Genomic DNA, 18,494 nt, shown 5'->3' with positions numbered 1-18,494 from the left:
CACACACACACACACACACACACTAGCTTTGTTTGTTTAAAATGTTATCCCTTGCTCATATGAATAATATTATTCTCAATCAATATATTGAAAATCAATCATTATTTCCAACCCAAAGCGATTTCACATCAGATCATTCAGCTCACCTTGTCATGAAATTATAACACAAACCCTTGAGAGCATTTTGGATAAAACAATACAACTTTCATACTTTTTTGGTAAAGTAAATGGAGAAATGTCTTTGCTTAAGACATAATCCTTACATTCTAAATATACATAAAACAACAACAACAACAACAAAAACACTTGTTACCTTACCTGTACTCTGGCAGCTCTCCCCATCTAGATCCAGCCTCCAGCTCGGGTAGCAGGAGCACTTGACAGTGGTTTTGTACTGCTCACACACTTGGCTGCACTTAAGGTGCTTGGAGCAGTAATCAACTGCCTCACACATCTTGTTGTCTGCGCTGAGATGAAGGTTCACAGGACAGGAGCACACCACACCTATCCCAGGAGCCACTGCACACCGGTGGCTACAGCCTCCGTTTCGCAGAGCACATTCATCTGAGAGAGATGAGAACGGGAGGCACTTAGATGTAAGAGCAGGCAATTGATCGAACGAGAACAAGCATCGTGTGTGGGAGAATGCCATAGAGAGGAAAGCCAGCAGGATAACTTTTGTTGTTCAGTGCCCTCCATGAAAGTGAACCCATATCTTTTGCTGACATAACCTGTCTTCATCTTCTGAGTGGCCGGATTCACCGAGGGACTTGTTTTGAAAAGGCGTCCACCTCTAACGTGAACATAAGTTACGATTTCTGACGTGTGTAACAGCTCACAATCAACATAAATCTACTGGTCACATAAGTGGATGTAGACAACAGGATCGAGATAATTGAATTGAAGTGACTGACTAAAGCTCTTACCACATAGCGGTCCCTCATCAGAATGGTCAGCACAGTCTATTCTACTGTTGCAGATGCTCTCTGGCTGGAGGCAGGTGGACGTGTCATTGGCACAGGGGTATCTGGGGGGCTTACAGGCCGAGATCGGACAGCCCTCCTCATCAGACTGATCCTTGCAGTCATAATCTCCATCACAGACCCACTTCTTACTGATGCACTTGCCTAGGAGTAAACAGAGCGAGGTGATTGGTGTTTTTGATGGATCTCTGTCAGAGAGGAAAAAAAGATAAACCTCTGATTGGGCGGACCAAGGGTGGAAGTGGCAATGACAAAATGGTGGCGTCGGTGTGAACGCTGCTACTGACCACATGTGTTGGCCCAAACCGCGGGGGAAATCTCGGATTTCTTTTCTCATCTTAAATTGGACATATTCTTTGAGATTGTTTTTGTTTTGTGTTTGTCTTTGTTTTAGTTATTGTTGTTGTTGTTGTTGTTGTTGTTGTTTGTTGTTGAATTAAACAATAGGGCATACTGTGACCAACTGACAAATTAATTTACATTTTTGGCATTTAGCAGACGCCTTTATGAATGAATGAATGAATGAATGAATGAATGAATGAATGGTCTTTATTGTCATTGATATAGTACAGGGCCCTATTCCATGAAGCTCGATAAAGGTCTAAGCCTCGATAAAGTTTTAAGCCTCGAAAATGTTAGCTTGCGTTCGGTGCCATCAATGTGGCTCAAATAATTCGCTGCTTGGTTGAGCTCCTTCTGAGTCAGATATAATTAGCCTGGTCCCGACCAGGCTAAAACACAGGCTATAGTCATCCGTGCGTCAAAAAAGGCTCACAGGCGGAAACTAAACCCTGAACGAAAGTTCCTCATGTGTCTTTTAGGAAATATTAGTTCCCACTTCACATGAGATAGATAGATTAGATAGTTTGACTGTGTGATAGATAGATAATTTGATATTTTGAAAGTGTGATCGATCGATAGATAGTTTGATTGTGTGATAGATAACTTGATATTTTGAAAGTGTGATAGATAGATAAAGAAAAGAGTGTAAAAAAAAAAGAAGTAATTGTCTCAACTTGCATTGCCGTCATGACAGCGGTCTAGCTAGCGTAGTGGTTAAGGCTGTGGACTCGAGTTCCAAAGGTTGAGAGTTCGAGACTTGACTAAGTCATTCATTTTTTTTTTTTTTACATTTAACCGAAGATTTCATGCAAAGGTTTCAAACACCATTGTAATCGTGTCAGTTCTTGTAAATTAGCCTGCACCATAATTTTATAGCCTACAATACTTTTTTAGATGAGATTTTAGATTAGATTCAGACAACGAAATGCAGTAAAAAGTGCGCCTGAAGAGGGATTCGAACCACTGATATAAAATGTCGAATAAATCCTATGGCAGCAGTCAATACCACTACGCCATTGTGGCGATATGATGGTTTGTAGCCTGCTGCGGATATCACCACAGTAGCAATATTCATTTATTAAAATATGAACATATAACAATAACTGGGGCTAGTATGACCTACGCATTTAATCGGTCAGCAATTTCTTGCCAAACCATTTCCCTCGCCTTGTTAATTGCGGCAGTATTGCACTATTTTACATCTTATTTTTCCGTCTTCATAAAAATCAATAATTCGGAATGCTGCGCAAATGTAGTACCCCTGCAGAGTGGAGTATCTTCATTTCGACAGATCGACACTTCAGGGCTTTTTATGTCTGCGTGCACGCGCCCATATCGAAGATTTGTAAGCCTGTCTTCTGTGAACACTGATGACACAAGGCTGATCCTCATTCGAGGAATCACCTGAGGCTTGAATACCAATCTCGAGGTCCCTGAGCGCCGCATTTAATTATAGCGCCGCTATATTAAGCCACCGTTAGTGAAACGGACCCCAGGTACCAAACAACGAAATTTGGGAGGGGTGGCTCCCCTGGTGCTAGGAAAAAAAACTAAAAACAAGAAGGGAAAAGAGCTGGTTTACATAAATAAAGGCTATGTACACTATCCACTATACTATACTATACAAATAAAATCCATTAGATAAAATTATCCAAAGCGACTTACAACAAATACAATTTTGTCCAAGTAAGCGAATCATTTATCGATCAGTCATCGCAATAAAATATAATACTAAATATAATTAGTATATAAGATCTAACCCTAACCCTAACCCTACTGTAAAAGTATCACATAGTAGTCATACTTAGCCATTGTAACAGATGAAGAAAGACTCTAGAAAACTAATATTAGATCTCAAAAAACAAAGCTGTATTTTCCTAAGGTTTCATAGCAAGTCTTTTTATGTACAGTATATGTACTTCACAAAGGCTCGTCATTGAAAATGGCAGGAAGCGTACAGCAGCTCAACAATCACAGGTTGTGAAGCGGCGAGGTAAAAATAGCCCATCTGAGTGGAGGCTTGAGAAAAGGAATGGGTGTCAGGAAACTCAGCTAATGGCGCTACCGAAGCAGCAGCCAACATCAGCTTGAATCTATTTTATTGATGAGGAATCCCAGGCATGGGTCTGTTTAACTGGTTTCAAATAGATCTGGATTTGATAAAATATATATTCTAAAGGCTCGGAACTGGGTCTGCCAATATCTTCAATTCAAACTCTTGCCTTTATTGTAGCAGCAGTATTTCCACCAGTCACTCAGTTTTAAGATTGAATGACCACATACTGTAATGAGACAACAAATATTCATTGCATGAATTGTTCTTGGCTAAAAAAATCAATAGCTGCAACAGTTTTTCCCCCCACTAGTATCGTTTTGGTGCTAATATCAGATGTATGTGCTCAACCTTCAAAACTTAACTTTGAATTGATTGAATACAACAGACCTAACCGAATCACACAACAATACATCTTCAGGTTCAAGTGTCACAATGAATTACTGACATTGTTTTAACTTTGACTGCTTTATCATGAGCCACAATACATTAAACTATGATCAAATCCTTCTGCTCTAAACTGAATAATTGTATAGACATTCGACAGTGGAAAGCTCCTGATTTAATAGAGCGAGTTTGCAACACTCCCACCTGAGGTTTGCAGTGTTTTACCTACCTACAGGGGTTTGGAAAGTGCATAGGCTCCCTGTATTTGATTGTTTCACTCCAGGAGGGTAGCTGCAGGGTAGCTGGAGCCATCCAATTATGCCAAACCTATTGTATTACCATGTTCATTAAACTTATTAAATAACATAAGTGTCCTGACTGAACTGATATTAGCATAAAAGCGTTCTAACACAAATTGTAATGTCAGAGTGGATAGAATATGTGACACGGTCTGCTGAAAAGGTCCACATGTTGACAATTCTTAATGCTTAATACTGTTCTGAGCCCACTCAATATAACAAACAAACAAAACACATAACTACAAATAATTGGATGATCACACAGTCCTAAAAAGTAACTTTGTTTACAAGCCATGTATCACTAACCCAGTACCCTTCACAAAACATAAGTTATTATATAACTTGCTTCAGGCAGTGATACATGGCTTGTAAACAATGTATTAGCATGTAGCATTTAGCATGTTGATGTTCTATCAGCATGTTGTGATGTGCTAAACACGCATTCTATTTGTCACACTTTTCAATCTTTTTCCCCCAAGACACATTCCAACACAGTGAGATCACTGGGCTGGGCCAAAGGCTTTTCTATTATCAATGCAACCCATAATGTGATGCAGACCCATATACAGTCAGGTATAATCACACTTACTTGGGACATCAACAATTCCAAGCCTGTTTTGAATTATTGGACACATATGGAACTATTTTAGGAGTCATGTAAATTAACAAATGTTCCATTTTACCATTGTAAATACATTCTGTAGCGACACAACAAGATGCATTGCAGTTTGTTAGCCTGGCTGATTTCCCATGATGCTTCTCAAAATCTGGCAGATAGATCAAAACATGATCTGGATTGTTCTCTTCTAGATGAACAGTTAAGAAATACTGGGAAGATGATGCAGTTACAAGTCCCTCACTCTTAAACAGTGGTGGACTCAGGCTGTTTGAAGGGCAGGGGCGAAAAGAAAAAAAGGGCACCTACTGCACAACATGGGACCCCATCAGTGCACATTGTCAAGTTTAGACCATTGGAAGGGCAGCCAATAGGGCACATCCTCTAATTTTGCCACACAAAAGGGCACTTTAGTGCAATGTTTTTCAACTGTGGGGGCACATGGTCAAGTTTAGACCACTGGAGGGGCACCAATAGGGCACATCCTCTAATTTTCGCCACACAACAGGGCATTTTTGCCACTCAAAAGGGCACTTAAGCGTGACGTTTTTCAACCGTGGGGGCACCAGGAGGGGCAGTCGCCTGCTCCCCCCCTGAGTCCGCCAGTGCTCTTAAATCATATCACACTGGTTAGGCCACCATGCACTTCCAAGTTTCGTCGGCTAAAATGTGTTTGAAATACATAAATGAACATGACCATTTTATTAGTTTCATGTCGTAAAATGGAATTGATTACAGTTCTCTAAAATAATGCAACATTTTGGTTACAGTAAAATCTGTGTGCGCAAGTCAATCTTCTATACAGGAGCTAACAACATGAATAACTTTACTGTTCTTGAAGAGGATTAGGCCTCAACTGTACTCAGCATTCAAATGTCATCTCTTGCAACATAGGGGCGTATCGTCATGCTATTGTTTGTTAATGGGAAACAATTTGAGCTTGTGGTAGGTGGATCTCACGGTGCTGCAGAAACATTTTGCCTCCAGATCATGAATGTCACATGACTGTCCTACAGATCCTGAATGTCACATAACTGTCCAACAGATCATTAATGTCACATGACTGTCCAACAGATCATGAATGTCACATGACTGTCCAAGGCTACAGCAATGATATGACACGTAAATGAAAGTTATTAATTTGTAGCCAACTATGATACATGCCAGGGGGGAGGGGGTTAGTCAAATGACTTGTTAGATACAGGCAACAAACTAGTGAATAAGCCATTTGTTTGTACAGATTAACATTTGTGAGTTTGACATAGTACAGCCTACAGCTATACTCATCACAGTAGGCGTATTACAGACACACAACTGCCACTGATTGTCACCCAGCATCATAATGATTGCCAGCTACACACCAAAGGCCATGATAGTCAGTGATCAGTGATGATGTTCAGTGGAGGGGACAGATCTCATACCATGTAGCCTAGTGCAAATTAAGTTGTGGTTATATTTCTTTGAGGTCAATAAACAGGGAGAAAGAGGGCGGAGTTCTTACAACCACGGTTGGTTGCAGTCCGTAAAAATGACTGACATAGCCGAATTTTCACGGGACTAAAATGACGGAGATGATCTGGTAATGATTACATTACCCTGCCTCTCCTTGTAAAACTAATACCATTTGAATAGGGCTTAGATCGTTTTAATATAATACTGTCTGTGGATTGCTTTCAAATAATAGGCTAATTATTGTAAGTTAGCACTACTAATTTCGTAAGTCTATACGCAACAGCCTCAGAGACACGGATGCACATTACAGGAAGACATTTAGTTGTTATTGAATCCATTGATTAGGCCAATCTTGATCAGTATCTTCCCAGACGAATGAACGAATGAATGAATGAATGAATGAAACAAAATGAATACATGAAAAATGCTGGTCAGTTACAAAACATCTTGGCCAAACTTGCTCTTCGTCTGAAAGTGAGCCTCAAGGCTCACGACAATGTCATTGTAAAAAATGGCTAGGTAGAATGGCATTAAGTCAAAGGAATCAGATCTATCAATGAAAAGAGCACATGGCTTCAACAGTACCTGATATTTTACAGGTGAACTTGGCCTGTGGGTCACATATCCTTGTGGCGCTGGCATCGCAATCTGTCTCGTCAGTACCGTCCTCACAGTCCTTGTCTCCATCACAGTGCCAGCGGTCAGGGATACAGGTGCCATCCTCACCGCAGTAAAACTCATCTCTGTTGCAGTCATTGGCTGATGCCGCAGCTGAGACAGAAACAGGCCAAGCCAGAGAATGTAAAATATGCTCTACCAGGAATAAAGAAAAACGATTTGGAACAGAGGTGCAGAGATACATCTTAACCAAATCCTCTGTCCACAAGCTACAGTACTGTAGGTGTCTTTTCCCAGTACTGTAAGCGACTTTCCACATCAGATGACAATCTTTGTGAAATGTATGATTAACGTTGACAGGCATAAACAACGCATAACAGATTATGTGACGGCAGCTGGTGAAACCCGGGAACTTGACTAATGAGTGTGTCATTGATTTTCAACAACATTGACATTTATGAAACATTTTTCTGAATAAAAGTCTGAACAATTTGATCGGTTGCCGACTTGTTTCCCGGGTTTCACCAGCTTATATTGTAAAAAGTGATTTTCTCACCTGTTCCAGAGCAGGAGGCGTTCTTCTCATCGCTGTGATCTCCACAGTCGTTGTCGTCATCGCATACCCAGTGTTCAGGTATACACTTCCCACTGGCACACTGGAACTGGGCGCTGGAGCAGGCGTGGACACAGCCCACCTCGTCACTGCCGTCTCCGCAGTCATCATCTGGGCTCAGTGGAGGAGACAAGACGACAGCCGGGAGAGTAAGGCACAGTCAGAGCATCGTGACTAAGAGAAGGTGGAGATGGGCTTCAAGCCTGCCTCTTGACAATACACTTTTTTTTTTTTTTAAGTTATTTTATCTGTGTGGGCAGTCCCACTCATATTTTTCATTTTTATTGACAGATATAGTAGAGATTCAGACAGGAAGGATGGGTGAGAGAGAGAGGAGGGATGACATGCAGGATATGTCCCCGACCGGAATCGAACCGGGGACCCTGCGGTTACATGGTCAACGCTTAAGCCGCTACACCACCCGACAATACACTTCTATCTCATAATATCATGGGTGCAGAAGAGTGGTGTGATCTAAACGTTCAGTCATCTATAAACTGGGTAAATTAAATCAAATTGCAATAGACAGTTTAAGTACTTCTTATATGGTTATTATAGACATCACTCATTTCCAAACATGGACAAAGCTTCTATCAGTTTTGGGTTTCCCAACTGATTTTGTATTAGGACCTACTTACACAGTCTACTGCTTTGGCAGCTAGGTCAGTGGGGGATTTATTTATTTTTCTCAATCAATGAGCCCAGGGATCCCTGCTGACACTTACCTGAATCACAGTGCCATTTAACACTAATGCACCTCCCATTGGAGCAGCTGAACTGAGTGAGTGGCTCACAGGTTGGAAACGCTGTGTCAATGACAAGAAACACAATGACAGATTGTTGTCTCCCAAAAAACATTTATACAGTACTATATCAGAAACTTCAATTAAAAAGAATCTCCCAACAATGCTCCCACTCAATGTAAATAGAGCATGCAGTGGGATCTTTTGAAACTAGTTTTTTTTTTTTTTTACTTGTGTGTTTTGTTTTGATGCAGTGTACACATCAGATAGTATTGTGAGTCAGTTACTGAAGCATTCTCAAACGACAAAATGGGGTGAGCAAAATGGTTTTCAGTGCAGTTTTAATTTAGATTTGAGGAAGTCAAGCAGAAAGTTAAATTATTGGGGCACATTGCGCCTGTTTGTACTTGTGAAGTCAAGCGATTTATAAGTAGCACCAGAAATAATGTGATAATTCACACAGCCACATTTGCCCACAGAAGCTTCAAATATGGTGATTATTTTGCAGGCTCTGTTATAGATGTGAGACACAGGTCCTCAGAGCCTGCTGTTATATGTCTGCAACTGTTTATATCTTTTATCCAAAACAAGCAATGGAACCAAACAAAATGCTCCGTTCCCATGGCCCTCTCCTTCTTCCAAGGCCCTGCTTGATCAGTGTTTTATGAAGGTAGTTTTGTTGTTTCTGTCTGGTTTCCAGGCCGCCTGTCCCACCAGAATTCAACAGCTCTGCAACTGCAGGTTTTAAAAGCTACATTCATATCTATATTTTCTAGAACAAACAGCTTGTGCCTAACTGTTGGTCAGTGGCGAAAAGCCTTTAAACCTGGAGGTGTGTGTCTATTATTCCCTCATAACGTACATCATTTATAAAATAACCTTTACTTTCTTACAGACATATATGATGTATTTACTATGGAAGCTTTTGTAACCCTGGTTTTCTGAAAGAGATGAGGGAGCAGCAATCTCAGAAACAGAAAAATAAAAAGAAGTAGCAATTCCTCGAGAGGAATGCGCTGAGACCTTCAAAGGGGGCTTGCAGGTCTTTTAGAACCGTAAGCTTTTGTAATAGCCTCCACTATCCAGTGGGAAAGGCGCTGTTTGGATAGTGCCCTACACACAAACAGTTGATACCCTGAACGCTTCAGTTCTGTTCATGTACGTCGTAGATGCAAGGTGTGCGCAGAAGGCAGAGAGTGTTCAGGCACTTATCATCAGGGGAATAAAATGGTGGGGGGATGGAAAGAAACCAGTTCAGTAGCATGACTACTGTATGTCATAGAAATTACTTTGGGAACGAACGTGGCATTAGGACGTATTGTAACCCTCAAGTGCATAAAGGATGGACCAAGGAGGTCGCTGATGCGCAGCAACAATGCTGTCTTATAACGCAAAGTCTGAAACACCAGCGATAATTCCCAAGACGGAACAGCCAGGTGGTCTGGAATCATCCGGACGGATGTGACACACTCCCTTCATAAAACCATGCACAAGTGGGTAGGCCCCTATAGTCATCTCACCCAGACCTAAATGGCATGCCGAAATGGCAGCCAGGTAGCCCTTAATGGTGGACAAGGCCTTGCCCCTGTTCGAGCAGGTCTTATAAGAAGGAGAGGGCTGTGGCAATGGAGCACAGTAAAGGCACCACACCACATTTCTCACAACCAACCCCTCAAGGTCTCCCAAGCCAATCAGGAGAAGGGATAGACCGTGCAAACCTCACTCTGTTCCGACTGGGTGAAATGAGGCTGATAGGAGGGAATGCGTGAGGGAGTGCGTCTGGTCAGTCGTGGGCCAATTCGTCCACGCCCAAGGGAACTTTGTGTTCTGTTATCACAAAGAACAGACGCCTAAAGACCTACGGCGGCCCTGCCGTAACGTCTCCAAATCTCCTGGACGACATCCAGCGGAGTCGCCATTCCCCCGCCGGGGAGCCTTCCACGCGACAGTAAATCCGGTCACAAATTCAGTCGGCGTGGTACATGTGTTGCTCTGAGAGGAAACAGATGGTCGCTGCTCCAAAGCAGTAATTCCTGTGCTATGGTCAGGATCTGCATTGAGCGTGCGGCTCCTTGGCGACTGATTTAAGCCACTGTAAACGTGTTGTCGTGTTGATCTAACTAGGACATGTCCGCGTAGGAATGGACAAAAGTCCCTGAGGGCTAGTAACCCCGAGAACATTGATATGGGCTGTGCTCATACAGTCTGACCATATTCTGCTCACTGAATATTCTGTTCACCTTTGTGAACTTCCCCTCATCCCTGTAGTGACACATCTGACATAGGGGTAGTGGTGTAGTAGGCCTTGTGGATAGTGAGTTGGACTGGTGATCAGAAGGTCATGAGTTCAAATCCCACCTAGGAACACCACTAGTGTGCCCTTGAGTAAGGCACTTGGCCGTAAGTTACTTCAGGGAGACTGTCCCTGTAATCTCTAATTCTAAGTAGCTTTGGATAAAATCTATCTATTGTCACAACTTTGTGCGATAGGATGTCCATCGGGAATACAGTTGTGGCATCCTATCAGCAGGAGGGAGGGGTCTCTCCAACACTGTAGTGCTGTCATTCCTGTGAAGAAGAATGAGCAACCGAACAGCCCAGGGAAATCTGTTAACTATCCAGTGGACCAGATATGCTTGGTAGCTACTGTATGGTCTATCGGAACACTGCAAAGGGGCTTGCGAATAAGCGAGTGAAGACTGTCGACTGAAAGAGAACCTGCAGCTTTGACAACCACCAGCATTACATTTTGGGAGAAAATGAGAACCAAATGAGCTCCCTCATGATAAATACAGTGACCTGCGTAAGTAATGAGACAGTGAAGCATTTTTTCTTCGTTTGGCTCAAGACTACAAATATAAACTATGAGGTTAAAGTAGAGTTTCTCAAATTATTTTGGACGGTATTTGCGTGCATTGGTTTCAGCACTTCAGAAATGCAGTATAGAGCCAAAAGAGCCGAAAAAAATGCTTCCCTATCCCATTACTTACGCAAGGCACCATAGTTCAAGCTATTTAACATTTTAAATTGTAATGGCTTTTTTCTTCATCTCTAGGTCAGAATGCCTGCTGAGAATGCCAGAGCATAACTGGAGGGTAGCCTGTTTGCCACATTTAATTAACAGGCGATCATTTTCACAGAGAAAAACAAAAGACCGAGGCCAAGGTTCAATTAGCTGTAGATAAAGGAGGGGGGGGGGTTTGAAACCTAATATCATCCGTCCAGTTGTTTACTCCGAATCACCACCGCAGGAAGTTCACCGGCAGAACAATACATGATTAATAACCACAGAACCATACATGATTAATAACCACAGAACAACTGGATTCTTTTGAAATATCCTTTGAACACTCGGGTTCAAGAATACAAGTATAATTCGTCTCCCTTTTCTAAATGGGAAAACCTGCGGTTGGGTTAGAGAGATGGGCCAATAGCCTGAGGATTCTCGGCTTGAACCCCAGTCCTCAAGGGAAAAATATGTTTGGATATGATTTGGCAAACGGAGAATCAACCACTGCCTATGTGCACTTCAAATGCCATGTGCCAGTAAACTGATCCATTACATTTACATTTAGGGCATTTAGCAGACACCTTCCAGACAACTGTCCAAAGTGACTTACAACAATAAAAAACTGTAATCAAATAAAAACTAGTTGGATAACTGAGTTAAAACAACAGTAACATGTTAAAACATAGGATATGAGACTTATAAAGTGTATTATAAACACCTAGATCCGTTGGAGCGGACAGAGGAGGGCTAGATACTGTAATAAATTAAGAGAATTGTGTTGCACAATGGATATTAAAATATAAACCCTTTCAATGTGTTGTGTGGGATTACAATGTTGAACAAGATGCGTTTTGACAGAATTACTCATGTACTCTGTTTGAATTTATTTCCTAAACTCTTTCTCAGGGTCAATGGAAACCTTATGTGCTGCTCCATAACATCAACAACCTTGCATTGTACCTAAGGCTTGGATTATAGTCACACTGCACACTATTATACATTGTATTTTAAATACTGTTTTGATTATAATGCTTATGTTAGGGTATACAGGTTATGTAAAGGGTAGCTATAAAACAAAATAAAAAGTATCTTTGCATCGACTCAATTCTCTCAGAATGTGTGATGGACACTTGCAGTAGGTAGTGAAAGAGCTTTCTCAAATAGGTGATAATGCATGTCCACCTGTACCTGGCAAATAGTATGGAGGCAAAGCAATGAGCATCAATATTTTAAAAACACTTTTTTTTGCCCTTTTTATTTGAAAGCATTCATTCTAGCGGTTTTTGCTGTTGATGTTTATTTTTCATCCTTAAAAACATAGCTAAACGAATGCTAACAAGACTGCTAAGTGGGCGTGGCTACGGTTGTAGTTTTTTGACTTGTAGTTCAAAAGCTCACCACAGGAGGTGCTCTCATCAGAGTGGTCCCCACAGTCGTCCTCTCTGTCACAGCGCCAGGACTCTGGGATGCATCGTCCGTTCGCACAGGAGTACTGGTTGACTTGGCACAGCTGAGCTGAATACACATCCAAGGGATACGACAATGAAGCAACGCTATTCAAATGTAACGTTTATTGTTACGTCACATTACACAAGTGTAAGAGAGTAAAGTTCTTAGGCTTCTGTTTCCTGACATTGCCTGACATTAGCACTAACTTCCCATAAAGTATGGGAAGTGTTCGCGTAACGGCTTAGCTTTTGTACTTTTAGTGTTATGTGATTTGTGTGAATGTTTGATTTCACACACAGACAATGGGAGCCAGCACACCACATGTAGCTTTAGAACTGAAAAGGCACACAAGGTGATCCCATCTGGATTCTGTTACTCTCTGGCTGGTGACATTTGGCTTGGTGTGATGTTGTTGTGCATTTTAATCAGCCACTGAGATTGTAGGGCGGAAATTAGACCAGGGTGTTACTTTGAGCACATCCTAAGCAAGGGAATCATCTACACTCAATTAACACTTTATTAAGAACACTATATTCATACTGGGTAGGGCCTCTCTTTGCTCTAAAAACAGCCTCAATTATTTGTGGTATAAGATATAATACATTTTTAAGTTTTTGATATAATACGTGTATATGTAGGGACTGGACGACTTTTGCTTTTTGACATGTGCATTATCATAGTAGCCATTAGAAGATGGGTAAATTGTGGCCATGAAGGGATGCATGGTCAGCAACAATACTCAAATAGGCTGTGGCATTCAAGCGATGATTGATTGGTATTTAGGGGACCAAAGTGTGCCAAGAAAACATTCCCCACACCATTACCTCGATGAATGAGAAGGTGTATAGGTGTTCCTAAAGTGTTGAGTGTGAGTGTATAATGTAATGTAATGGGTTTGAACTGAAATGGCTCATTTGATACTTTGGTTAGTTAATTATACCATCAATATGTTATCTGTCTTCTACTCTTATTGTCAGTCATTTGAGTATGAAGTAAAGATGTTGCGATCATTTTTAAATTAGTTGTGCAGGTGCTATGACCACTCAGTTTCTCTGTTACAGTAACGGTATTCTAGCTATACACACTACACATTATGTGTGTCTCCAAATTGCAATCACGTTATCTCAGAGGAGTGCTCAGTAAGTGTATATTGTAATAATAACAATTTAAGGAAGAAAAACAAAACAATGATCTGATCAATATGACTATTTACCAGAGCAGGTGAAGTTAGACTCGTCCTCGTTGTTCCCACAGTCGTTGGTCCCGTCACAGAGCCACCTCTTGGGGATGCAACGGTTGTTCTGGCACTTGAACTGATCGGCAGGGCAGCTACGGTTATCTGGGCAAACGGGGGAACATTACTCTACGTTGTATGTCTTCATCACTAATGTACTATGGATGTTTAATGTGAACTTTGATAATGTGTTCTGTAATAACACAGTAGTCTTCATGTTCAGAAATGGTACTAAGACCTACCGCAAATATGTGCCTCCTCATCACTTCCATCCAGACAGTCGTTATCGCCGTCACACTTCCAGGAGCCTTGGATGCAGCGGTGGTTCCTGCAGCGGAACTCGTCGCCGCCACACCTATGTGCCTCTGAGTCCCCTGATGTGGCTGCAGCACACACACACACACACACACACACACACACACACACACACACACACACACACACACACACACACACACACACACAAAACAAATGAGTCAACAAGATTCTTCTTGTTTGCTTCCTTTCCCACCCAATAGCACCGAGTGACTGATAAGATATCTCTGAAATGAGCTGTCATTGGATGTCGATACAGGCATGTTCAGTCTTGCATAACTATACAGTGTCTGATCTACTGTCATTGCCCTATTGATTGGTCCTTGGTCATTGATTTTGGCTGTCAGCCACAAGCAGGCCTGGTATATTTGACAATCTAGTGTATTTGACAGGGCCTACCTGTACAGGTAAGGTTGTTCTTGTCCAGGTATTGACTGTCTGCACATGCACACACCCTGCCACCGGGTATGGCCAGGCACAAACCACCACAGCCACCATTGTTAAACCGGCACGCATTTTCACCTATCGAACAAACACAGGTAAATCAGATTTGTCAGATTGTAAAAATTATTTTACAACAGAAGGAGAACACAACAAGAGCTTTAGAATCTGGAAAAGTACTCTACTGTCGCTCCTGTCTTGTGTATGTCCACAGATGTTTACGTTTTGGAAAAAGCCTACTGAGTACAGGCAGGGGAATCACAAATGTCTCTCTCAAACAGCAATGTTACAAATAAAATGAATTCAAAACCTCTTCCATAAACTGCACAAACACTATCGAAGGTACTGTATAACCACAGCTAGATTTTTGGGTTGAAACAAATGCCTGCTACAGCACCAAGAGCAGCGAATTAGGAACACCATGACTGATGGGTGTTTTGACACCCTTCCAAGAGATGGAACTGGACTGGAGTGCTGGGGGACAGGGGACGTGCACCGGGTGAGACAAAAGGGGGCTAAATGCTGAAGGAAAGGCTGAGGTGTGTCCCCCCCCCAGCTCCAGATTTCCTTTGAGCTACTGAGACAGGTGTTTAAGCAACTGTTATCAGGACAGCCCCAGGCACAAGTGGGTTTGGAAACATGCCCCCCAGTTAACTACCGCTTAGGAGATTAGAGAGTGCTCTCCACCGTAAATCTGACAACTGGTCATGACTCTACTTCCCTGGCAAATTAGCTACTAAGAAGGTTGCAGAAGATGATGATAAAAATGATTGACTAAGTATGTCTTCAATGAGTTCAAATGTCCTATTTTAAAATCACTTTAATATAACTATCATGCGTTTCAAACCCCTTACACAAAAGAAATTGCTGCACCCATATATTATTAGTATTATTATTATCATAATATTATTCCGTTCTGTAAAAGCATCAAAAGTCCATCTCAAGCTTGACTGATTGGACATTTTATTTTATTTGATTAGGATCCCCATTAGCTGATACTCTTCCCGGGGTCCACATACAACATACAAAAAGAAACTACCACAAAACATTATGACAAAGAAGAAGACATCAACACACAAAACAACAAATAACAATAAAAAGTCAGCAATGCTGGCTTCGTTTTAGTGCGCATCGTAAACAATATAAAATATATACTTATATTTCATTTTTAAAAGTAATTGTTTCTTTCTCTCAGCTATCAATCCATCGACCAATATAGGGACTACTGAAGACCTTTAACTGTGAGGCTGTCATGGCAACAAATCAATTCAAATATTTCCATAATCCACAATATTTTTGAGGCAGTTAAGATCATATAATGAAAAACAGAGAGAAAAGGCTGTGGCATAACCTTTTAAGGTTAAAATTAGCATCAAGTGCTTAGCAGCAGAATATGTGACAGGGTCTGGTTAAAAAGTCAAGTAGGGAAATGTCATTTTTCAGTTTCTTCCAGATTATGAAAGTGTAGATTGTAAAAATTATTTAAGAAGATATGCTAATTTGAATGATGCTACACCTCAAACCAAATAGCGGAGAAATGCGCTCTGATTCAAAACACACGCAAAACAGCTGCAAATAGGCTAGCACTAAAAAGGAACATCACTACGAACATCTAACAGCATATTTAGCACATCACAACATGCTGATAGAACATCAACATGCTAAAAACACATAACTACACATAATTAGATGATCACACAGTCCTTGCTTTTGAACACATCCTAAAAAGTATGTTTGTTTACAAACCATGTATCGCTTACCCAGTAGCCTATGGCAGACAAGACAGTGAATCCAATTCACAAATTATAAGTAGTTAGTGATCCTAAAACGTTTGTTTGTTATATCAAGTGGACTCTTCAACACTTCAACTTTTGTAATGTGCTAAAAAAAAAAAAAGTAAATAATTTTTTTGCTCATTTGCACAACTTGAGAATTGCTGACATGTGGCCCTTTTCACCAGACTGTGTCACATGTATTGCAAACCTTTATGACAAGTTCAAAGACTTCATATACCACAGTATTTTCCACATCACCATCACAGTGGTCTTCAACCAGGGGTCCGCGACCCCTAGGGGGTCCGCAGAGGTACTGCAGGGGGTCGGCCAATTTGTCATAATAATTGACAATTATTCACCAAATTGACAATTGTTCACCAAAATAATTTGTGAGAATTAAAAAATATAACAAAAATGATATTGAGTAAAGTACAAGCATTAATAGGCAATAATACACTACTTTTGACAAAAACTATTTACAAAATAAATGTATGTTCTGTTTGTCTCGCGTCCAAGGGGTCCTTGGGCTGAAAAAGGTTGAAGACCCCTGAGAGGGAAAGCTAATACTGCATAAGTAATGGCACAGTGAAGCTCTTTACTTTGAACGTTTGGATTTTAAATCAATAAACAATTACTATGTGGTTAAAGTTGAGATTGTTGGCTTTTTTAATGGTATTTGTGTTTATATTTGTCTCACCATTCAGAAAAAAACTTTTTATATATAGTCCCCCTATTTCAGGGTACCCAAAAGTAATGGGACAATTAGCTTGACAGGTGTGTTCCGTATGTGACACAGTCTGATCATTTGGTCCGCATGTCGGCAACCAATCAAAATGTTCAGACTTTTCTTTTGTAAAATGGAACTACGTTTCAACGTTGTTGAGAATCACAACACAAACTCGCTAGTCAAAATACTGCAACGTAATGGATTCAGTGAGTAATCCACACTGCTACCTAGTTAACTATACCACTACTTTACATTGTTAGCAGGCTCACAAAACAAGCTGTGTTAGTTGACTAGCAAGTGTGTCATTGATTTTCAACAACGCAAACATTTATTCACATTAAGAAAAGTCTGATCATTACATCGGATCCCGATATGAGGACCAAAGCATTAGAATATGTCACATAGTGCAGTCATAAGAGAGCTCCCAATGTCAGGTATTGATTCTAGGCTTTGCGTTTGACTTTGGAGTCTGCTATTGATGTCTTTCAACATGAGGACCCAAGCGACGTCAATGAAGGTCAGGGAAGCCATGAGGCTGAAATATCAGAAAAAAATCCATCAGAAACATCCAACTGTGGATGACGGAAGAATGCTCAACATGAGTTTTCAGAAACCCCCCAAAACAACAGTTCCACAGATCATGAACACTCTCTAGGAGGTAAGTGTGAATGTGTCAAGAGACTACCATCTGCAGACTACGTCACCAGCCAAACGACATATGTTTCACTGCAAGGTGCAAACCACTAGTTATCCTCAAAAAGGATGGTGAGATTACACAGTTTGCTAAGAATTATCTAAAAAGCTTGCAGATGTCTGGAAAAAGGTCTCGTTGACAGATAAGATGAATATTACCATGTACCAGAGTAATCGCAAATAGAGTGTTTGGATAGAAAAGGATCTGCCAAGATTTACAGCATACTGTACCACCTCATCTGTGAAACAATGACTATGTATACAAAGTGTTGTCATTTCTAAATTGGGAAACCAACACAAATACATAAAATAAAAGCTGAGAATCTCGACTTCAACCTCATAGCAATGTGTAAAATCCAAACATTCGAAGTATAAGTATTTAGGTTAAAGCATAATCAATGATCAGTCTCCATTCTATCCCCTCATTATTTGTTTTGCTACTTAAACAAAAACTCATTTAATGAGCCAGACATCTGTATGTGTGAAAAACATGTCAGTGAGATAACATATTTACCTTGTTGCCTTTGAGCATCATACACACATATCCCAAACAGAGGGGGTCTCTCAGTTCTCATAAGAGCTACCTGCCCTGACAGCAAATCCAGTTGGAAAATGGATGCATTCATATAATCCGTCCAGAAAACATAATTCTGGTACTGAGATATTCCAAAGGGATGGTTTAGTTCTTTGCCGTTATAAACCACCTTAGAATAAAACAAACAAAAAAGGAACATGGTAAATAAT

The 18,494-nt window shown here is 40.9% G+C and overlaps 1 protein-coding gene across 1 annotated transcript in view; it reads right to left on the bottom strand.

The window, feature by feature from the left end:
* LOC308154042 (low-density lipoprotein receptor-related protein 1B-like) overlaps positions 1-18,494 on the bottom strand; it is a gene marked incomplete at both ends in the record, with an annotated part of 157,449 nt that overhangs the window by 99,619 nt on the left and 39,336 nt on the right. Inside the window, 10 exons of the mRNA XM_080527222.1 lie at positions 319-564; positions 927-1,127; positions 6,718-6,903; positions 7,307-7,474; positions 8,089-8,169; positions 12,515-12,631; positions 13,779-13,904; positions 14,042-14,182; positions 14,514-14,636; positions 18,265-18,454. Of these exons, the coding sequence (XP_080383348.1) occupies positions 319-564; positions 927-1,127; positions 6,718-6,903; positions 7,307-7,474; positions 8,089-8,169; positions 12,515-12,631; positions 13,779-13,904; positions 14,042-14,182; positions 14,514-14,636; positions 18,265-18,454 (1,579 nt within the window). The remainder of the gene's footprint in view (positions 1-318; positions 565-926; positions 1,128-6,717; positions 6,904-7,306; positions 7,475-8,088; positions 8,170-12,514; positions 12,632-13,778; positions 13,905-14,041; positions 14,183-14,513; positions 14,637-18,264; positions 18,455-18,494) is intronic.

This window comes from Nansenia antarctica (assembly GCF_963989245.1).
Source record: "Nansenia antarctica genome assembly, chromosome: 3".
NCBI classification, from domain to species: domain Eukaryota; kingdom Metazoa; phylum Chordata; class Actinopteri; order Argentiniformes; family Microstomatidae; genus Nansenia; species Nansenia antarctica.
Note: the sequence above shows the minus strand (reverse complement) of the source record. Positions and strands in the feature narration are given on the sequence as shown.